Source organism: Triturus cristatus, chromosome 3_2 (assembly GCF_964204655.1).
Source record: "Triturus cristatus chromosome 3_2, aTriCri1.1, whole genome shotgun sequence".
NCBI classification, from domain to species: domain Eukaryota; kingdom Metazoa; phylum Chordata; class Amphibia; order Caudata; family Salamandridae; genus Triturus; species Triturus cristatus.
In genome coordinates, this window is record NC_140584.1 from 351,163,934 (window position 1) to 351,187,909 (window position 23,976).

The 23,976-nt window shown below is 43.8% G+C and overlaps 1 protein-coding gene across 2 annotated transcripts; it reads right to left on the reverse strand.

The window, feature by feature from the left end:
• Nucleotides 1–19,485, reverse strand: PNRC2 (proline rich nuclear receptor coactivator 2). 2 transcript variants are annotated; one of them, XR_014979896.1, is made up of 3 exons: nucleotides 19,218–19,485; nucleotides 17,873–18,075; nucleotides 1–4,180 (listed from the first exon to the last, which is right to left on the reverse strand). XR_014979896.1 is itself a non-coding variant. In XM_085647860.1 (2 exons), exon 2 carries the CDS (start codon nucleotides 4,160–4,162, stop codon nucleotides 3,749–3,751), a length of 414 nt encoding a protein of 137 aa, XP_085503986.1. In that variant the 5' UTR covers nucleotides 4,163–4,180; nucleotides 17,873–18,009; the 3' UTR covers nucleotides 1–3,748. The 2 variants fall into 2 exon arrangements, 1 of the variants encoding a protein (XP_085503986.1); XM_085647860.1 differs by lacking the exon at nucleotides 19,218–19,485 and having other exon boundaries at nucleotides 17,873–18,009.
• Between the last annotated feature and the right edge of the window lie 4,491 nt (nucleotides 19,486–23,976).

The following is a 23,976-nucleotide window of genomic DNA, read 5'->3' on the forward strand; positions in this document are numbered from 1 at the left end:
TTTTTCGGGGAAAATAATTATTTTATTTTGTTTCCAATTGACGCTTTTGAAACTCATACTTCACAAATTGAAATACATTTTAGATTCCAATTTACAGTTGGAAAAATCATACTTATGATCATGTTCGCAGGAAGTGAAACATACTGGTCAGACAGATCAGAAACAACTGTCCAACTGAGTGCTCTACCATCACGTTACTCGTTTCAAAGATTGAAAGGACGAAGTTGCGGTGAGAAAATGCGCACTAAGCGCCTAATATTCCTGTTAAAACCATCTCGCCAAAGTAAAACGCGACTCATCCAATTTCATTGAGTTGCACTTACTTGAGAAGATAATAAATGGAAGACGACAGGGCATCTTCAGATTTCTCTTAAGTAAGAGCTTATTTCCTGCTGTCTTTTTACTTTAACTAATCTGGTTACCTTTAAACAACGAGGTATTTCAATTTAAAACACGTGTATTGATAACTTTATTTTATAAACGGGTATCTTCGATTTTAAATCTACCCTTAAACTTATTAAAGTTTAACACCAAGCTACGGAATTGCTTCGTTTAATTCAATTTCAAGATTTTTGGTACAGCTTTCCGGATTACCACAAATCTGTAGCCGGATACTGTGTGGAATGACTTCATGCTTTGGAAGATCCACCCTAAAACACGTGTATTGATAACTTTATTTTATAAACGGGTATCTTCGATTTTAAATCTACCCTTAAACTTACTAAAGTTTAAAACACCAAGCTACGGAATTGCTTCGTTTAATTCAATTTCAAGATTTTTGGTACAGCTTTCCGGATTACCACAAATCTGTAGCCTGATACTGGGTGGAACGACTTCATGCTTTGGAAGATCCACCCCACTAACCTTCCAAATTAAAATGTAACTTTCAGTAAAAATTGCCAATTAGGCTTCATAACTGCCCTTCCCTAATTGTATTTTGTAACTTGTACCCAAATATTGTCGCTCCAAGCAGTTTTTCCTATCAAATCTTTCACCAGAGGAAAAAGAAAAGAAAAAAAATGCTGTACACAAATGTCCTCCCTTACGGCTATTCTCCTGAGAGACCCTGTAATCCAAGAGAAAGCTTTGACACGTATATTAAACTATGCTGCTTGCAACAGCATAAACCTTTCAGGTGTCAGGTAAAGGGGGCAGAAACTAAGGGAAAAAAATGCCTTCCGCACAGAACCCTTGCAATAATACCATGAAGCAGTAGCAAGGATACCCATGTGCGCTTCTCAATATACTTGCATATGTATCATGATACAGGATCAGCTAGTTTATTCTTAATCATTTATCATACTGTCTCATCGGGGTCTTGAGACACCATAGTAGAAAATTGCAAGCTGCGACAGGTAGGCCTTTTGCAGAGTGCATACAAGGACCCCAGGACTGTTGCTGCCATCTCCTCATGAGATAAGACTGGACCCACAGTCAAAGGGTCTAACCATTTATCAAGTGATAATGACAAATGTGGACCACTTACTCGCCACTATCAACTTTTGTTTTAACCCAGCACACTTGCGGGTGCTCATTCCCCCCCCCCCCCCCTTTTCTGTTACTGCTCACATACCACATAGTTTGGCTAAGAAATATCAGATTTAGACAGAATAGAATGTTTGTCTACACAAAGGGATTAATTATTTCATGACAAACCCAGGCCCATCATATGACCAGTGGGGAAGTTGACAACAAATGTGACTTTGTTACTTAATGGGCCACTTAGTCTGTCATTAACTATAATATCGGCCAATTAATGTCAATGAAAACTATTTTTTTCCACCGGTGTCTTTTTGGTTGGGATATCTCCCCAATACAGTTTGGAGGAGAACTTGTGGGGGCATTATGATGAATGGTGTAACATTTTAGGTCCTATGCCCTAGATTGAACAACGAATCACCGGCAGAGTTCTCATTCACTGGATAAGATGTCTAGATAAAAAATAGCGTTCACAAGTCAAGCAGAAATACATTGAATGCTACTGGCTTGTGTACATCTCCCACCTCAGCAGTGATAAACTGCTAGATTAGGCTCTAAATTTCTCAGGGCCAGGAATGGATCTGTACAATAAACACTCAAAATTAACATAATGCATCCATTCAGGCTCCCTTGAATCTATGACAATTTGCAAGCGTGCCCAAATGTTTAACATTGGTAATTTATCAGTATAGCTGCTGCACATTCTGAATGTAGAAGATGTTTCCTATACCTATTGAATCTAGAGTCTGACCCTAAACTGCACACGGAACACTACTGCTGAAATTACTCTTCACATGCATTGGTTTGCAAACCCACGATTTGGAATGCTGCAACAAGAAATGTAAGTGACTGGGGCACATTAGACATGCTCCACGGCTGGCTATATAAACGCCACTGTCTTACTATACATCAACAAGCTAGGTGGACAAACCTCAATTCTGCAAGTAACTTAGTGGGTAGATATGTGCATATAATAATGAACACAAAGAAATCAGCACAATGCCTGACAATTGATGACAGCAGCACTAATAGCGCTCTTCCGATTCTGAAATAGTACCGTTTACAAACGGCGTCACAGCATTAAAATTAAAACAGTGCAGTAAACTTTTAACTTGCTAGTACAGAAAATGAAGCGCCCTCAATGTATAACCTAGAGTTCCACAAAGAATTCACGGTCACAATTATGGCTGGACATCAAAACGATTCATCTTCCTACATACACAAGGAGTTTCAGCAGCATTATGTTGTGAAAATGTTCCAATGTGATCTTTTTGCCTTGAACTCACTATAAAGCCGGTTTACAATAAGTCAAAACAAACGTGCATGTTCACTGGTACAGGACAGTGCAACATCATAACATATGTGCTTTATATTTTGTTACACAAAATATTTCATCAAGCCATGTTGTCAGCATAGCTCTACATTCAGAAGTTGTACTAAAAATACTTTTTGCAGGTAAAGCCCTGCATAAATTTACATATGCTACAAGTTTTACATTTATTTACATGGCTCTCGTTTTCCACAGTAATTGAGGTCTTCCTCCAGCTACACAAATCTATTTTACAGGGCATCAATTTAAGATTGTTTCACTTATCAAGCAAAAGTTTGGAAACTACAGTGTAGCTCTAAAGAAGCCCCTCGTTTGGCAGTCCCATGGCAGTGCAAAGAATGTATAAATTGGCACATCGGGGGAGCAGGTACAGAAACAAGCAACTTGAAAGATTTGCCATTAGACAAATATTTAATAGCAAATGGTTGCCCAAATGAAATATGTAAACATATGGGATGTGCAAATTTAAGAGTATCTAGATGTCTGCTTGTATAGTTCGTTTGACTAATACAACACAACGGCAACAAATAGAAGGCCAATACAATTAAGTAGGTTCAGAGCAACGGTGACCCACAAAACCAATAAAGCTGACAGTACTAAATGGTCTGCCTAAGGTGCCTTTAAAAGCAAACATATTACGAAGAACACTTCTAATTATATTTTTTTTTAAACTGCTACGTTAAGTGCAAGCATTGTGGTTCGCCATGAATTTGGTTTAGGGGGGAGTTGTTACTGCAAGCGAGCATCTCAGTGCAATGCGCACAGCGCACAAGTATACGAGATGATGAAAGTGCTATGTGGACATTTTTCACGTTGCCCACGATTGAGTTAATGCTCTTATGCAGTTAACACTGTAAAACATTGAACTACACTGATGACCCATGCAAAACCTCAAACCAGAAACCCTGTAAAATGTATTTCTTTATGGAAAAGGTTATGTTATGCCTGGACTTTAAGCAAGGTTTTAAGCTGAAAGGTCAACATTTCTTTGTCAGAAGGGTTAAAAGAAAGTGGTACCCAATGGCTTGGTGGTTTCGGAAGAACGCTTGGCGCAGGCGGCTCACTAAACTTTGCTCCAGCATAATTCTGGTTGTTTTTCCCAAGGAAAAGTGGACTAGGGCTAGAGTAAAAAGGACCCCAGTTATTATTATGAAAGTGGGCTGCACCCTTCCCTCCGTTTTGCATGGCCTGCCATGCAACAGCAGATGGCACTCGGTCTTTCTTTGTAAGAAGCACATTCAGATGAGGAGAGTTCTGATCCTTGTTTTTTTGTCTGTTCAGCTGTGGTTGGTTCCTTGTACGATTATTCCTAGGCTGAGGAACTGGAATGCAAAACCTCTCACCGCCACCCATCTTCAACTTTTATGTCACCTGCAGAGCAAAAAAAAAAAAAAGTTTTATTGTACAGCACATAAAAATGGACAGGCTTATTCTGTACTACTATTAAGCAGTTTCCTAGCCTTTCTTTTGGGGGATGTCGGTTGTACAAAACGTAAGCGTCATTCCATGGCACACGAAAACTAAGCGCACCCACAAATATACAGTCTTCCGTTTACGTGTTAATGCCCCAGATGCTGTTAGGAACGGGCGAATCTGATATACATATAAATGCATGACTGATGATCAACAACTTCCGAAATGTTTCTTACTTCCCCCACCATGGCACACACTTTTCACACGAGGTAAGGCGGAGTCAGCACCTGAACCGCTCAGGAAATTTGAAGGCCCAAAAAAAGGGTGCACTCCATTTTGCTCATAATAAAGCCGGTCCTGTGATCTGCAGGTGTTCAAGCACCACTGCGTTTTAGATTATTGAATTCCTCCATTTGATCACACGGAGCTAGATTTTGGTTTTAACAATTACTTAAAATGGCATCAATTACACTCCCGCTTCTCTAGCTTGGTTTAATGGGTCCGTATCAAGCCAGACCATCACTATATTGGGTAACACTGTAGTGGATTGTCCATTGCCAGCTGTGGGTCTTATATATGATTGATGGAGGTAAAAGCAGAGCAAAAGATTCGGGGCAGATTTACAACAAGCATTTACAATGCAATGGTCTCGGCATGGTTAGAGCTATTGGCATTGCTCATGACATTTTTCTTTCCATGACTTTTCTCCTCTCATGTGTGTCCACCAAATGCTTTTATATAATGTTAAGAAAATTACCCTTTGGGCAAAAACAAAGTCCTTTAGAGAGTTCAATTTCTGTCAAGCACTGCAGATACCTTTACAAGCATAACTTAATTGCTGATGATCAAATGTTATCTAAGTCCATGTCAAAAGACACCCTCTGTATGCTGCAAACAAGTTCTTTGTCTTAAAATCAAGTGTAGGAATAGAACCAATATTTTTGTGCTTCAGTACCACATTCATCCTTCATGAAAAAATAGGAAACTGGGGAGCAGATATATTCTGGTCATCTTAGGGGCATTATTAACTACCTATGCATCCTGCTGTCACTGCAACACTTTGGTAACTGCTCGAATATCACAGAGAGCATAAGTAGTCTACCAAACATGAAACACTCTGGAATATTAATTAAAGACAGTGAATATTTGTTAACTTGCCAAAATATTCACTTATGGAGAATATCACCAACAATGCTATTTTTTCACCACCGTTTTCCTCTTACACTGCACTTCTCCAAAATCTACAAGTGCTACCACTCGATACTTAAAAGAAATTAGTATGCTTCTGTTTCGAATAATAACCAAATACATTGCAATTCCAGTCCAGGTTTTTAGATCTTGTGACTGCGACAGCAGAGTGAGCGAACGAGCGATCAGCGGAGCAGGAAGAGCTGTGCGCCACGGGAGGAAATCAAATAATATTCCATCTGCACTGATATTGGCAAATCATGGGGAAGAATAATCTTGTGCCACCAGTACCAGCTTCAAAACCTAAGCCACCCCCATATCCTCCACTACCTACCCTGACAGCTATAGATCGAATGCTGCAGAAACTATAGGGGTGGTGGCTAATGCTATAGAGCACACTTAACGACGCCTCTCGCTTCCAGCTGGTTCTCTCCCCCCTTTGCCTTCTACTAATATATCAATGCTCACTATCAATTCCCAAGATTCAATAAGGACACCTTTTGTTGCCCTCCCTGGGATATACAACCTTCCAACAACTCAAGACATCCCTTCAGAAATGAGTAATGTACCCAGTGGGTCCCTGTCCCTATTAACTAGGCTATCACCCCCAATTCTCTTTTTAACAAGTCTACTTCCGACCCCCAGCTTAAGGATGTAGTAACAAGTGGGATATACGAAGCACCATCAAGCCCAACTTTGATCGGTTACTTCCCATTGTGCAAATAATGCTGGCCCGCGAGTAACTACAAGAGGGCAGAAGGCTAGGAATAAGACGAAACAAGTTAATACACAGCCCAGAGGGTAAAAAACCTCAGGGGCCTATAGGGGGTTCCAGGCAAAAGAAACCTGCAGTGAAAGATATTGCTTCGACAGGGAAAAATCCTAACAGCGTGCCTATAATACTGGCTACAACAACTAATGACGCTGGGTCCTATGTTGTAAACAACGAAATGCCTATCAGTTTTCCGTTATGTCCACCTATTTCCCAGCGTAATGAGGGACTCTGAGAAAATAGAAACCCTCATGAAAGCCCTAATGGCTCCCCTCGTGGAAAGGGTAAAGCGCCTTGGGGAAAAATTAGATAACTTGGAGCAATTGTTGATGAACAGCTCGACCACGAAGCCCACTGACCAACAATTGCCCGTTATATCACAACAACCCGACCCTTTATTACTACCCAGCTACTATCCAATCTTAGATCTCAAGACCCTCAAATAGTGAAGCCCAAAGAAATCATGGGTAGGCCTGTGCCGAGGGCCTCGAAGAAGTTAGTGAGATCACTAGGGGAGGGGTACTTTAAGAACGGCTGTAGAGCATGCCGAATACACGGGACGGGTGTACAATAACTTAGGCGCATCCATGGCTTCTTCCCCGCCTCCTAGATCAAAAAGGCAGTATATACACATTGACCTACCTCCACAATCTTTAGCATATACGGTAGTCTTAGTTGGCGTCCCGGAGCACCCCCAAGGTAAACTAGAGTCCTTTCCTGAATTAAGAAATAAAGTTGCGCATTGGCTTAATACCAACAGGCCACTTCCGCCAGATTTCTCCAGGCAAATATTGTTTGCCAGAAGGATAAACTGGTTAGGACACAGGAGTAAGGATCTCTTAGGGGACTGCATGGTCGTCAACTTTAGGGACAGGCGGGTGGTCCATCATATATGCAATTGGTCCTTTATGTCAGGCGAGAGTAAAATCCCTACTAAGGACCCGAGTTGTTTTTTTTTATCCTCAATTCGCTCCTTGCCAATCCTCTATGAACCGAAGGGAATCTGCATACGTGGATCTGGAAGCGAGAAGGGGTATCAGATATAATATTCCAACTTTTAATTTTTTTGAAACACTGTCCGATTTGGAAAGGGTGGATTGACTTGAGTATGGGGACTCTTGTATAAATGGTAGCACTACCTTACTAACTTCTCCAAGGAAAAAAATTTGCCACGGCTTATGACGACGCAATTAACAAAGAGTACCATGAAATTATTGGGAAGGTGCGTCAGCAGGAGGTAATCACGGGACCGTCTATCGACCCCGTGTCAATTAAGGATGACCAATCAATGAAGATCTTATTTTGGAATGTGGCAGGGTTGCGCGAAATGGTGGTGAACGTCGCCTGGTTAGACTTCGTCCACGACTTCGGCATTTTATGCCTACAAGAAACTTGGGCGCTATTAGAATTACACATTGAGGGTCATAAAACATTCTTTTCTCCAGCCTCATCAACCTCTTCTGGCAGAGCCAAGGGCGGACTAACCATTTTTGTATCAAATATCCTCCAATTCATTAGCATAGTTCCCATAAGGCTGGATGTTAATTTTCAAATCCTTATCTTACATCAGAGTAAGACTAATGCCATTGTACTTGTTAATTTTTATAATAACCTTCCTATGGATGACTTTATAAAAACTATAAAATTAATAAACTCCTCCCTTGAAGAACTAATAGTCAAGGTTTGGAAGGATTTGACCATAATTTGGGGGGGGTGATTTTAATCAGACCCTCTAATCATAGTACTAATATAGCCTGCGGCATCGTGGATGAAAACGGTGATCCAATAACCCGTTTTCCCCATTCGGGGACTGTTTGAGCGAAACTATGTGGCCTAGATCTTGCCCTTGTTAACGACCTGGCGAACCCTCCCATCCCGGTCAAACCTACCTTTAATGGTAGAGGGAAGACAAATGCTATTGATTTCATTTTTTTTTCAGTAACAGCAGGGAAGGATGTATTAAACTGTAAAACTCATGACATGGTCATCAGCGACCATTACCCAATTAGTGTTACTCCAACGCCTATCAAAGGCCGAGAGAGTCGTAAAATCACGACGATATTAACCCAAAATAATATCACACTAGACAGACTTAATGGTTATTCATTAAGGTGGGCCACCAGGCCATCATTACTAGACTACTTACGAACTTAAGACCAGCTCTTGATAAATGCCGGGATTCAGATGCCACTAGCAAGGAAATTTTGGCTAATTTTCTGTTACTGAACACATCAATTAGCAAAACTCTTTATCCATACAAAAATAGGTAAACCTAGATGGATGGGATGGTTCGATAGCGCCTGTACGAAACAGAATCTAAAAATAGCACTAAATAGTAAAGACGGAATCCCTACGGAAATTGCTGCCCTCAGGAAGAAGTACAAACCCGTACAAAAAACTAGAAGAAAAAAAAAAATCGTTGAAAAAAGATATTTGGACCCAATTACACACTTCATGTTCCATACGGGATAGCGCTGCCTTCTGGAAGGTTGTAAAATCACCCTTTCTAGCAGATATCACGGCGAACTCTAGTCTCAATGTTGCGATCGATGAACAGGTGTGGGTTGACTATTTTGAGCGGATATTCAGCCTCCCTCCCATCTGCATCTCAACTGCCTTTATCTGACCCAAACTCAACTCCTTTTCCCTTGCCTATCCATATAAAACACCAGGAGGTGGAACTGGCTTTGAAGGCCAGTAAATCTGGTAAGGCCCCAGGTCCCGACGGAGTTCCAATTTACTTTTTTAAATCCAATATGGAACTCTGGTCGCCAATTCTAACTAGGGTCCTTCAGGCTCGTGGTCCCAATCTATTCTTGTCCCCATATTTAAATAAACATAGCATTTGCAATGCATTAGGTCTCGCATTTACGCGAGTTTAAGCTATTGACATTGCAAATACCAATGCCTATTGGCATTGTCATTTACAATGCCAATAGCCTTAACTCGTGTAACTGCGAGATCTATTGCATTGCAAATGCTTGTTTCCGGACTGCAGTGAGAACAGGCATATCCATGTGCGCATGCTCACACTACTCACTAGTTACGGCATGACGTTATGCCCGGTGAGCATTGTAGGGAAAGGGAAATCCTTTAAATAGTCATTTTCTCTCTGGATTTCCATTCTCTTTGTAAAACTCAGGAGCAGCAACATTGTTGTGGTGTCACCAGGGCTTTAAGTGGAAGCTTTTTCAAAATTGTATACAAGCCGTAGTTGCTGCTTATTTATCTTATGCAACTAGCAACCATTGACAAAGCCAATAGTACTGACTTCTTGTAGGTATGATGTTACTTGTTGTATCATATATCTGATACAATGACAGGAATAGCAAAATACAAGTTGTGCGGCACACTACGCTAAACACAGATTTTTAACTCACGTGTTTTAAGCCACGCCCTTAATTACATTGACCACACCCGTTTTTCATCCCACTTAAATCCCTGCATTTGCCCTAACGGTTCAGAGACTCACGCCATGACTGTGTGACCAACAAAGTTAACCTGAATTGTGGCTGGCTTGGCACCAGTCTTAGCTGCGGTCCCTACACCTGCGTGTGCAATACACAAAAAATCAAGTTATGTTTCCATATCCGTTCGCGTACATCTGTTTATGTGTCGTACCGTCTGACAATCTGCCCACCTCTGTCTTTCTGTCGCTCTATCATTGCCTTTGTTCACCAGATCTCCACCCTAGTGGACTGTAGTATGTGGTGGTGAAACACACGTGCACTTTATGACTGGGGGGGGGGGGGGTTTAAAGTCGGTTTCCATAAAAGATGGCCACTGAAGCAGGGGTCAGCTGTCCCAGCGGTTTAAAACTCGGATACCCAGGGAGTTCTAGGGCGCACGAAATCCTCGGATGCCATCCCTATATCCATTACACGGGGAGGGGGCTCCAAGCCTGGGGTGTGCACGGCATCGGGGTACACGCCAGCCAACAGCCACTTAAATGCGGTTTATGAAAGAGCTCTCGTTGCAATGGACACAGCGCTCCTGAGACCCGGTCTTCTGATGCGAGTAACCATATCCGTCAGAGATGCAGTTACTCACATTAAGGGAAATGCGACGGGACCGTGTTAACAAACCAGGGGTAAAAACAGGTGACATGAATAAAAAGCAGGTATGATACATTAACCAGTTGTGCATACCTCAGAATAAGATCCCATTTAAAAGGTACCAACTACTGTCCCCCTAACTTAAACAAGGTGTGAGGCAGTTCAAAATAAACATGGCAGGAGGGGAGGCAAATGGTGTGCACTTTTGCGGCTGCTTGGATGTTCTCAGTGGCCGCGCGGCTCACCGAGAACATCAAAGCGACGGGAAAGTGATCAGCAGGCTGCCAACTGGTGCGCGCGCCCGGCGCACATGTACTGTAGTTGGCGGCCTGAAAGCACTGGTTTGCACTTCCAAACCCCCTTTTTACAAAAGCTCTCGCGAGAGCAGCGCTAAAGCGCTGGCTCAGGCGAGACCTAAAAAGGGGATCGCAAGTCACCATCTTGCTAGATTTGCTGGGGAAAGTGGCCGGCCGTGTCATCTTAGATCGACTTCGGCAGTGGGCTTCAGACAATAAAGTTGTATCTGACCTACAGGCCGGCTTTCGCGAGGGTCTGGGCACTATAGAACAAGCCCTCAATTTATCGCTATTTATTGGTATATATGCAAAGGGGGGGGGGCACTTTATATGGCATACATTGACCTTTCAGCGGCATTTGACTGCGTCAAATCATACTAAGCTGTGGGATATACTAATAGATATGGGTATCGATACCTCCCTCCTACTATTCTTGCGTGAATTATACTCAGACGCCACAGCTAGAATTAGATTTGGTGTGGGGGGGCGAGCTAACAAAGTCTTTTAGAGTGGAACGAGGGATAAGGCAGGGTTGTGTCCTGGCACCTTTTTTATTCAATATGTATACCAATGGCCTGGAAAAAGCCATGGTGTCAGGGTCCCAGGACCTCCCTACCATAAATAAGCGCCCAATACCGATTCTACTCTATGCGGACGACGCTGTAATCCTAGCTCGTACCCCTATGGAGTTGCAGCGTGCCCTTGCAAGATATACTTTCATGGCCAACCTTGGCTTAAAGATAAACATCAAAAAGACGTTTGTCATGTCTGCAGGGTTAAGGGCGAAGAATATGAAACCCATGTTCATTGAAACTCAGAAATTAGAGTGCACATCCACCTATCCCTACTTGGGCGTAGTTTTTGACCACAAATCCTCCTGGAAGCCCGCTATAGAATCTAGGCAACTTACTTTTAAAAGGACAACAGCTGCTGTGGTCAATTTCGCAACCAAGTTAGGTAGACGTCCCACCGCTGAACTCCTTGAGATTTATAGAGCAAAATGCGTCACTAGTGCAATATACTGGGCCGGGGTATGGGGTTTTTCCAAGGTTGAGCAACTACAAAGGGTGGAGAATAGTTTAAGATTCCTCCTTACAGTCCCGCAGGGGACCTCGACCTATGCATGCCACTTGGAAACGGTTTTGACTTACATAACAGATCTGATAAAGATTCAACCACTTCTTTTGTGGCATCGCATATGGCCAACCAATGAAACACTGCCCGGAATTCATCAAGGATTGTATATCTCTTGATAAAGCCCGAAAGATCAGCTGGATAGCGTATGCAAGTAAGTTCTTTAGTGACCTCGGCATGTCACAATACTTCTCCTCCCCTCCTTCAATTGCAATAATACAGAGGAAGCGCTTTAAAAAGGCATGCCTGGCTCACTTACAATCTCTTCGACTATCCAGCGAGGTCTCTAAACCCATTGTTCAACACTCCCTACAAATTCAAACATCGATGATGGTTCAGCCCTATTTAACTTTTAATTTCTCGGGCTATGAAAGTTGTGTGTTAACTAGGCTTAGATTAAATATTTTCCACCACTTGGTTACGTTCCCCAAGATGAATACCTGGGAAAAATGTCCTCAGCCTTGTCCTTGTGACGACAGTTCCCCCAATCAACGATCCACATAACTATTTTGCAAATTTTACCAAGATATGAGGAAACAGTGGCTCGTTCCAATCTTGAAAGTTATGGGTCTACGTAGGTGTCGCCCAGCATTTCTCGCCCTTCTGCGTTTAGATACTGAAACGTATGCTAAATCGATAGCAACTTTCTTGAAATTGGTTGTCAAGCATAGGCAGAACTTGGAGTAAGAATGGGATCCATTTTTTCCAAGATGAACGATGGCCTTTCGACTGTTGAGGTTTTAGAATCTGCTGCCCCTGTAATAGACCTTTGATATTTCTTGTTTTTAAAAGTATACTATCCTCCTATTGTCGTAGCTTGCAAAATTGGAGTTTAGACTACTTCCCTATTGGAGGTTCGGTTTATTGAGCAAAATTTTACCCGGCTGCTTATTTTTATTATACTGTGCTTTTATAGATGTTCAACAACCGAATAAAGCTCGATTTGATTTTGAATAATAAACTGTCTAATAGACAATTAACAAATCTTGGCAAATACAAGCCCAACTCAAAAGCCATTCAACACACTTATAAACTTCAGTTTGCATGGTTACACTATAGCCATTCATTGAATAAATATGCTACAGATTGACATTTCTTCTGGCTATAGTTAAAGACGGAGGTTCTAATATCTCAGCGTTTCTTTCACTCAAGCGCAGTCGGCTAGAGGGCGTTTCCTTACTGTGGGTCCTTCTTGCGCGTGACAACCCGACAGGCACACGTTTGGCCACCACCGAGCGTAGACGCAGCTGCATACGATTTGGCTCTATCAGTATAAAACATGCCGAACCTCTCCGGTCGGTACCTCCGGTCTTGACTCAAAGACCGCCTCGGGGTACCGACGGATAGGTAAGTGCGGCGCTGTTTTCTTGTCCGTACACTGAGGCTCCAACATTACCAATAGAGCAATAATTTGATCGAAGGAGTCCTCACTATTTTTAGCTCCTGATAAATCCTCGAGTCGAGTGAACATTCACTCTAGACAGGTACACAGGGTTTCCTCCAATTTGGGTGCTTTTCATGATCGACTCTCTAACAAGAGGGTGTCTAGTTGCAGAATCGCTTCATACTTTGCACTCCTCTGACCTGTTATATAGGTCTCAGACTAAGCTATTTCTTTGTCGATCATAGACCCGGATGCCATCCTCCACTGTTTGTTTGTATTAAGACGTTACCTATTTTATTTTAAAGCCACTTTTGAGGAGACAGTACGTAGGTATGCAAACCTGCAACTTTGTATTTTGTCTTCCTTTTTTATTAGAGCGGGGCCCCTTTCCCTGAGCACAGACCAGGTTGAGGTGAGGGTTTCACCCAAAATATTTGGGTAAGTGCAATTTTATACACTATAAGATGCTGTGAAGCACTAGTCATGTTGCTTCTTTTGAAGTCAGGAAATAAGACTGTTCTTTTGCTATTATTACATAATGTAGGATGAATGTATTTCTTATCCATCTCTTTGTTTTCCTAGGTATCCGGTTTCGAATACTACATAGAGTTGACCGGTGCGGTAGGACTGTCTGTGAATTTTTTCATTTTTAGTTAATTCACTTTTTCTCACATAGTAGCAGCATTTTTGAGGTCCTGATGAATGCCCCTGATACTGTTTAGATCTTTATGGGCAGAAACATGTCGACCGATTACTATGGATATCGAGCATAATGACAAATCTATTTATGCTGAATTGCCATATTGCCTTTTAACAGTGGCAGTCGCACTCTACCAATTAAAGCACATTTGAGTTCTACTAGCCACTTTTATTATCACCTTTATGATTTAGTGCTGCACTTTTAGAACCACATTCACAAAATTGAGGACTCATCATATTTCTGTCACTACTGGAGATCTGACAGCAACCCTTGTATGCCATCCCTCTTTACACGTTACCGGGTCGTTCCATCAGGACTTGGTACGTTGTATCGAGGTATACAGACCCAAATGATGACAAACATACCATTCCTCTGTGATTGATGGGTTCTGTTCCTAGAAGGGTTCTCTATTAATCAGAGATATCGGATTGTTCCAGTATACTCTCTTCCTCTTTTTGTTAATATAGCATTAGACCCGGGTTGAATCAGTGTTTATATAGTTAAAGACGTGCATGTCAGTCTGTTGAACACCTCGCTAAGTGAACTGCTTTGTTAAAATGCAACGCGTTTTAGAAAAGCACGTTAAAACGCAAGGGTACGTTCAGTCTGAATCATCTCTAATGGAATGGTTGTCTTGTTTACTGCGAGTTTCTTCAGCTTGAATAATGGTTGGAGGTTACCACATTTATTTACTACAGTAGTTTTACTGAAGGCATCGGAGTATGCAACGAAGCATCGAAGAAATGCGGGCCTGAATCCGACAGACTATCGAATTAAGTTACAATTCATGGCTATGCATGTTATTACAATATGGTGGCCACTGAACATCAGTATTTAATGTTCCATTTACCCAACCACGAGGACTGGACACTTGAACATCTAAAGGGAAGTCCTGTCCTAGCATTGAGGAGGCAGTTGTTGCCGAGCAGCCCCGAGCTGAAGGAGAAACATTCCAAAACAGCAGCGCCATCTTAAGAGCAGTTACCAAAGCAGGGGGGAGGGGCGCACCGCCGCCCTTGACGGTTTCCATGGCCCTCCTTACAGCGGCCCGGCGAATTACTACGTGTGGTCACTGCTGTTATGCAAATAGCGCAATTGTAACCGATATTTAGCGGAGACAAATTCGAAGTATTTACTGGAGCATATTTATTTGGTACAACAGTATGCATCAAACTCCACGTTCTATTATCGCAGAGCAAGAAATTCAGTGATATCACTACCAATAAATTCCGACTCGGATGTTATCGGGTGCAATAACTTTCACATCAATTACCGGATCACTGTAATAAGGACCACATGTAGGGTAACCTAAAGGAATATGATAGATTGAAGGATTCACGTGTTCTGCTGTCAGGCTATGAACCAAGCCCAGAAATCGGTGTATAGTGGAGATTTAGGCAGGAGGACTACGAACTTGAGCGTACATCGAGAATGGAAAACAAGTCTTACGTGCTGCCGCCCTTAACACCACCGCCTTTCTCCGAGGTCAAGCAGAAATGCCTCTGAGGAACACAGCGGCGTTTTCGGATTTGGGGGCGTGTTTTTCTTTCTCTCCTCTTGCCATTGGCTGGAATGTTTACATTCCAGAGGAGAGAAAGAAACACGCCCCCGAATCCGAAAAAGACAGGGCTTCTTAAATGCTGGTCAGCCATTGGAGAAGAGGCCAGCCAATGGAGAAGAGGGGCGGGTTCAAGCCCCATATCTCAAAGTCATTAAATCTCGCGAGCGAGACTGCGCAAGCGCAGCCTTCACTAGCCGAGACCTAAAAACCGGCTCATCTCTGTATATTAGCAGAGATGCATCAGTTAATTTGCGTCACGCAAAAAATAAAAATAAACCCTTGCATCACATTTACAATGCAGCGTACCGTAGCGTGTCACGCATCTTTCGGGGTAAAGGCAGCACATTGCTGGAGTTGTGTTGCAGGCACGACGCAACTCCAGCACTGACCAGGAAGGCCTATTCCTATCATGCTGCGTCAATCCTTATGCCTGCTTCAAGCAGGCATATGGTTGTGACGCAGTGGCGTCGTATAAGTGACTCCGTGAAATCTTATAGATTTCACTATCACTTATACAAGGTTCTCTCTCGTCGGAACGTCCACCCTGCATACATTATACCGGACGCAGGTATAATGTAGCACAGGGCTTTACAACGCGACATCTCCCAAGATGCGTCACGTAAATATGTTGCAACGTGGAGCATTCTTTACGGTGCCGCATCACAGAAGTGACGCAATGGCTGCGTAAAGTTCTCAAGGGGCTTGTAAATCTGCCCCCGGTGCCGTGAAATATTAATGCCTTCAAACGTACTCCACGGTAATTGTGCACCAAACGGGTGGACACCGTAAGCCAGATAACTAACCCACCAGGGCGCCCAGAAAAATCGAGCATAAACACCAAGTCAGTCTCCCAGGCCTTACAAATGAGCAGTTCACCTGCTCCACAGCCAAGAAAACACTCACCATAAACAAAACCAGGGAGGGTGGGACGGGCCTGGAGAGGGAACAGGAAGACCTGGACTCAGAGTAATGAAGATTACCGAGCAATAACACACAGAGGTATGTAGGGAAGAGCATAGAGTACAATATGGCAACACTTAAGCACATGCCTGGTTATCTTTGTCGCTTTTATTTATTTTTTTACAAATAAGACACCAATGGGGCAACTTCTGGTTTTAACTCCGACATTTAAGCTGTTCACATAGGAGGAACAATTGGAATCTGACTTCCGCCCAATTGTTAGTATGCTAAATAACGTTTTATAGTGTGTGGGGCTCACATCTGCAGTTCTTCCGCCACGGTTGCCGTCTTTTAACTTTAAAAATTATTTATTTCGCTGCAAAAGTTAAGCCAACAGCAGTGGAGAAGAGCTGCAGCCGTGAGCCCCACACACTATAAAATGTTATTTAGCATAATCAGCCACATGAATGCTTTGTAGACAAATATAACACTGGCATAAGGCGGATTACAGAAAAACAAGATTACCTGAATGTGCCACCCGAAGCAATTTTGCGTCGAGTGGCACGTTCAGATAGTCTTGTTTTTCTGCCATCAGCTGTGTACTAGTGTTCAATGTTATATCTGTCTACTAAGCATTCAAATTGCTTATTATGCAAAATAAAGTTTTAGCGTGTGGGGCCCACTGCTGCAGTTCTTCCAAACAAATTAAAAGCCAGCAGCAGTACAGGAAAAGCTGCAGCCACGGACCCCACACTATAAAACTATTTAGCATAATCACATTCAAAAGCTGAAATTGTAGACAAATATAACGCTGGTGATAGGAATTACTTACCGGCTCTGCAGGATAGACTTTAGTTTTAATTCATCTGCGAGGGAGGGGGCCTGCTGTTAGACACGATGATTGCTTCTGTCGTCGCATAATGATTAATTAACTCGGCAGCTGCGCAGTATGTTAACAGGCCGAGGGTGAAAACAGTACTCATTGGTCCGATTTCGCACTAAAACTTGATGATTCGCCAAGGAGGGACGGGGCCAGGCGACTAATATAGTTTGCAATCTTTTATTGGTAGTGCACTACGCTAGCTAATATAGTTTGCAATCTTTTATTGGTAGTGCACTACGCTAGCACGTTACCAATGAAAGACTGAAAAATGAAAGTGGGGTGTGAGGTGTTGGCGAAGATTCCGTTTCTGGCGTTAATATGATGTGTGTGGTTCCTATGTAGGCAGACGAGCTGCTGCATTCAGTTTGAAATCTTTTACGCTCAAGCATTTATGTGCCCTATCACCTCTCCACGGGGATTGGGGGGGGGGGGGGGGGGGAGACTGGGACGGTGTTACCTACACTAAACAGCCCGCAGCCAATTATTAGTCATATTCCATGTGGACTAAATTAGAGTGTAAACCCGGCCCTTAGAAAAAGGTGCCGATGCTAAACACCGGCACAAATTAAGCACTGGGCGGGACCTTCAAAATCGTACTAGACTGGAAACATGTTATGTCGTTACAAGGCAGTGACTGATGCCCGATTAAAGTGTGAGGTGCTCCAACTTTGGGTGAAACGGCTTAGAGTCAGGGCGTCCCAAATCAGCAAACGTAGCCGGAGTAGAGCCGGACCCTAGTATATTAAATAAAAACAGCGGACTCATAACGCAAGATACCTTTCAGCTGGTCGATTCAAGCCTTGGGTCCGGGTCCTGCGGGTCGTGTGATTCCGGAATACAGAGCGCGTCTCTCCTGGTTCCTTCGGTTCTTCGCGGGTCGAAGCTTGCATGAGCTGGCGGGGTATGCAGGTTCTGGGGGCCGAGGCCACACACATCTGAGCCTTCGCAGCACAGCGGGCCAGATCTGGACGAGTAGTCGACTGAAACAAAAAGAACACAATTAGAAACAGGAAACGACAGCATCACAAGGCAAAGACACAATGGAGCCAACCAAGAAACGAGCTTTTCTTATCCGTTTTGTAGCCCCAATATTGAAGCATTGTCACTAAACCGTTGCACATCCTTTTCACTAGTTATGTTTTTTTTTACTTTGGCATCCCTCTAATTTGGCTTTCTCTCGAGTTTTAAACTCAACTGGCACGTTTCAACATATTAACCTGTCAATATGTTACTATAACCGAGACTGTTTTGAAGATGCATATGCACGAATCTAAAAACTCACTAAAAACAAAAAACAAAATACATCTTTGTACTTGCTTGTTCGACACATTTTCATTTCCGAACAAAGAGCTTTTATTTTAGAGACCCTGGACTGATTCACAAATATCCTAGTATGGGGGGGGGGGGGGAGGGATCGCCAACAATACACGTTATTTTCGGTTTGTTCGCCAAGTTTGGGCTAGTTTTCCGATTTCCAGAATTTCCTCACCACAGAGGTTGCTGCTTTTTATTATTATTTGCCACAGTACTACGTCCTAGATGGAAACGAGCCTTTGACCTGGCAACAGCAGAGTCTATCATTTACAACTCATGGCTCTAGTGTCCAGGTCACCCGGGGCACAAAGACGCACACAAGTCGATGGCTAGTCAAGCCTTGGACATGGGGGCTGTATAAACTTTGAGCAGAAGCAATTTGACTATAGACCTCTATATGCAGAGAACCCATCCAAACAAAAACACAGAACTGGTGTATTTTTACCGCAGGTCTCAACAATAATAACCCAAAGTAGTGCGCAGTTAGCCATAAAAAAGTATGTGTTAATCGATCAAACAAGATAGCATCTGTACATTTTCTGTTTTTTACCCTACTTTGAACAGGATTAATAAGGGTGGCTAGCTTACAAACAAGTATTAACATTTTCCTTAAAATTAACCAGCGTTGCTCTACGTCCTCTCAACTGGGCCTACGTGCAGGAAACAAAAATCATAAAGGAAAGTCTAATAAAATAAGTTTTAAAAAGAATACAGACGGGCGCACAGCTGGGTCAAACAAAGGGAAATAGACAAAACACACAAGATGGCGGCTGCGCGACTTCATCGAAGCCGTACGCCCCCCACTCACCGGCTCCCGCCGCACGAAGTGCCTGCAGGGGGTACCACCCCGACACAAAAGGCGTTTGACGTGAACCAGCTGCGCCACACCCAGCTCTACGCCTCTTATCTCCGTTCCCGGTTCTCTGTCTCTCACACCACGTCCGTTCGAGTCCTCCGCTCGACAACAACAAATTCACTTCGCCAACGCTGCGCCACTAAACACAAAATAGCCAGTACAGCCCACTAGGAGCTGTGCACACCCCTTTCCCGCCCAGGCCAATAGTTGCTGGAGCCACTCACTCTCCCCCAATAAGTGGGAGACGTACTGAGGAAGGTGCCCAATGGCAGCGCGGCACCACAGCAAGCCCGCCTGTTGCTGAGCGAAGGTGAGGAAGAAAACAGGATGCTTGTGCTCGCTACACAATGGGTGTCATGGAAATCCAAAAAGGACAACGATGGAAATCGCTAACTCACTGCAGCTCTCCGCATGAAGCAGTCGTTTTGTGATTGAAGTCGTGGAATAGATTTCCGGGACCCATTCTCAGCATTTTTGGTTGTATGAATATGAATATTTTTTACTTTAACCCAAAGCAAATAATAAGGTGACATTATATATTTACTAGGTAATCACTATTATTTATATATAAATATTTTTTAAATTCAGACGTCGCAAACACATTTCGTCTTTTCAATTTACCCACAAACGTATGAAGGGTTTTTGTCTTGATTTGAAGAAGACTAATTGTACTTGTTGCATCAGCCTCGAATTCAACAAAGAGATCTTATTTTCTGTGATGGCCGCCTCGTCTATCCTCATTATAAGAACCGTCTGTCTCGCTCTGCATGCCCTAAAGGGTGTATACAATACAGTTGCTGAGGTTCAATTGGATCCCGCCTGGGCTGAGGGAAGGGAAGAATCGAGGATGTGTAACTCCCAAATATGGAGTGGAAAAATAATAACAAAAAAAGTTTCAACGTGTCATCGAGAGTGCACTACTCTCGCGCGCCTGCCCGCCCAAAGAATTCAAACGTGTTGAACAAAAAATTGAGCTAGTGCTCTGCTTCTTGTTGTCTTCCTCGAAAAAAATATTTGATAGTTTTTGTTTGTTTATAAATAAATTATAATAGCCACCTGTCCCAAATTCGAATGACTGTAGTTTTGAGGACCCAGAAATGCTCGAATCATTTCACTGTCGATATCACCCAGCAAATAATTCGTTTCCTGTAACTCTTATCAAAATATCGGTTTTGAACCAGAAAAACAGAATATAGAGTTTTTGCGTTAAATTAGTTGTCGATTTTGCGCAAGTTACAAACGACCCCAAATGTTACAGTCACTTACATTTTTTGAATATTTTTTGTATTGCTTTCTTAAAGTTGTATGTTAAGTGGGCAACCAGAAGTTGTGCGTTTTGGGTTGGGGTGTGGAATGTTCCAATTTTGTACAGTTTGGTTCCTCAATCAATAGAAGTAGGGAAGGGGTAGTCCCTGTCCTACCAAGTACCAACGCATCAGGCGTTAGACTAACGCATTTCAGCATGGTACTCGTATTTTTTGTTTATGTTTTCTTGTCAGGGCGTCGTTCCTTGTTCAGATACATCAATCGTCACCTTCCACAACACCCTATTATTTGTAATTCGTTGGTAACAAACTTGACAACAAGTGCACAAGCTATCTCATTGACCTTTTCCCTGTGAAGGGAAAAGGTCAGGTTAGTCTAATACATACCGTAAATAACTACATTTACTCCCCCTGTCTTCATCCGCCCTCACCTCTGTCGCCATCTAGTTTGTGGATTTAAGAGAAAAAAAGGACAAAACAAGTTCGTGGCCCTTCTGCCCGGGCAGGGGGACCCCTTTGAGTCCTCAGGTGTCGTCGTCATCTTCTTTGTTGCATGAGCCTTCCAGGGCCCCACCAGTGTAAGGGTACAAGGGGACCCTTTTGGGTCCTCAGGTTTTGTTGTTGCTGTCTTCATCTGATCCATGCAGTGCAGCTTAGTCACGCAGGACGCTATTGATCATCTTTCGGCATACCAGGGTCGATGTCTCCTTCCCTATTACCAGGCAGTTTCTGGAAAACAAAAGAACATCTTTAAAGCAGCACAGAAGCCTCCAGCAGTCCTGGAGGTTCCCTAGTTCATGTGTCCCTGGGAAAAGACCACACATCACTGGGTTTGTGGTGATGCATGACGTAGGTATCCTGGCCCCAAGCTCTGTGTCTAGGGCCTTTCAGCTGGTCCGGTGCATACACACACTCACAGAAAAGATGGTAGGTCGTCTCGTCTGAGGTGCGCCCTCTCGGGCAGGACTTGTGTCGGTTGAGTCCTCTAGCGTGCATGAAGGCTCTCACTGGCAGTCCTCTTTGGATGCCAATCCAGGCGATGTCTTTGTGCTGGTCGGTCAGGCGCTTGGAGGCGATGTTCTCCCACACATGGTCCGCTGTGGCAGAGGAGAGGCCGCCAATCGGCTCGCTGGCGTTCCTTGCACGTATCTGGCATTGGACGATCTTCCGAGTCCACGTGGCTGGCGCGGCAGCCTCCAGTCTGAATTCCCTGATGTACTTCTCCACTTCCTTGTAGAACCATGGGGTGTCCCAGTTGTAGGGGATGGTGCTCACCCACTCTGCCCATCTGAGGCGCCGCCAAGTTGGCAACAGGAAGAAGCGTGCCATCAGAAAGCCGGCATGGCTCATCTTCTGTCCACAGGGTGCTCCTCACACAGTAGCACACAATGATTCCCCTTACGATGGTGGCGTTGTCCGGCACTCCCTTGACTTCCTTGTTGTTGGTCTTGAACTTCACCTCCCTCTTCTCTCTGTCCACCTTCGAGCTCCAGATGAAGTATAAGATCATTCTCATGATGGCCTTGGTGGTACGGGTCTACAATGGCCACACTTGAGCGACGTACTGAAGCACTGGCAGGGTCTCGTTCCGCAGGACCAAAGACTTCCCTTCGATCGTCAGCTTCAGGAGGCTCCAGAGTCCCAGCTTCTGATTCATATTTTCCAGTCTGTCTTCCCATGTCTTCTCTGCAGGACTTCTCTGCCGAACCAGACTCCAAGGATCTTCAGGAAATCCTGCTTGACGGGGAATAGCAGTGGGTCTCGGTGGGGGTCCAGTGGCCGAAGTGTAGGCTTTCCGACTTGGTGCTGTTGATCTTCGCTCCTGACACCTTTCCAAACTCGATATAAGTCCTCTCCAGCTGTTTCACAGATTGTCCATCCGCGCAGAAAAATGAGACATCATCCATGTAGAGGGAGTACTTCACCTCGCCTTTTCCGTTGCTTCCTGGCGCTGTCACTCCTCTGATGTTCCTGTTCTGTGTTCGACGAGGAGCTCTATCACACAGATAAACAGAAGAGGAGAGAGCGGACAGCCCTTCCAAACACCTGACTGGACGGGGAAGGGGTTGGTTTTCCAGCCTTTAACCAATGCCGTGCTAGAGATATCTCCATTGTGGTCACCACGTCGCAGAAGGAGTCTCCCAGTCCCAGTGCTCTGAGTGTCTGGCCCATGAACTCATGGGAAACGCGGTCGAACGCCTTTTCCTGATCCAGGCTGACCGAGGCCGGAGAAACCTTGCGGCTCTTGACGTTGCCAATCGTGTCTCAGACCAGGGCTAGACTGTCTGCGATTTGCCGACCCAATATCACAGGACTGGTCTGTATTACCGCACTGAAATGCATAGTTGCCTACATTTGAAACAAGCATTTGCAATGCAATAGGTCTTGCATTATTAAAGTTTGAGCTATTGGCATTGCTAAATAATGCAACACCAATAGCTCAAACTTTAATAATGCGAGACCTATTGCATTGCAAATGCTTGTTTTATAGTTGTTTGGGATAAAAATAGCACATTTTAATTACAGCTCTTTAATCTACCTCAGTAAGTGCTATGTAAATTTTGCACTGTTTTATTATCATACGTGCTGGCCATTCTTATATGCCCAGGGTCACACATCATAGGGTGGAAGTTGATCTGAAGCACTATAGGGTACCGAGTACAACTGGAAATTAAAGGGGGGGGGTCCTTTAACAGACATGAAAACACTGGGACTGTGAGTAGAGGAGCTCAGGGCACGGGTTTTGAAATTTCCATTCATAGGTCACACGGAATGATGAAAGGATGGGCCAGATTTCAAACTGCTCCCGCCTTGGACAGCACAGACATCTGTTGAGTGCTGCGTCTGCTCTTCCTCGGTGCTGTAGGCCTTCGAGGCACCCGCCTGTCAGTTCATCTAAGGGCGAATACCCTATATGAGAGTTTTTCGGATTCACAACCCCGACCCTATGGCTGCGGGCGCTTCCGCATACATTGCTAATGCTAGTCTCACTAAACCGTCTCCTGGCTCGCAGCACTTTGAACCCAGCTTTAAGACGGACAAAGGGGGCTTTGTGCTTCCAGGGGTTACATGAACACGACAGTGTGCCCGGTGGCAGCGGGCCTGTTGTTTTAATACGAATACGGACAGAATTCGAAGAAACGCACCAAGAGCAGCAAAACACTGGGTCACGTGAAAAACACCAGGTCAAACCAACCCGAACTGTAACGGCAAGTGAGGCGAAAACAACACTATCACGACGAAAGACAAAAAGATCGGTGTGTAGCTATGTATGTGAAGTAGTGTGTATAGTGCGTGGTTGATGCGGATGCACGGAGGGTTTGTGTGGTTGGTGTGTGTGTGTGTGTCTGCGTGTGTGTGTACGTGGTGTGTATGTGCGTATTTCTCTATTGTTTATTTTGCTCTTTATTTCAGGTCGTTTTATTTGTTATTTTTTCCTCTCTTAA

Bases quoted from the DNA above. Each gene is read 5' to 3' on its own strand.
- PNRC2 (XM_085647860.1), bottom strand. From the start codon at position 4,162: ATGGGTGGCGGTGAGAGGTTTTGCATTCCAGTTCCTCAGCCTAGGAAT.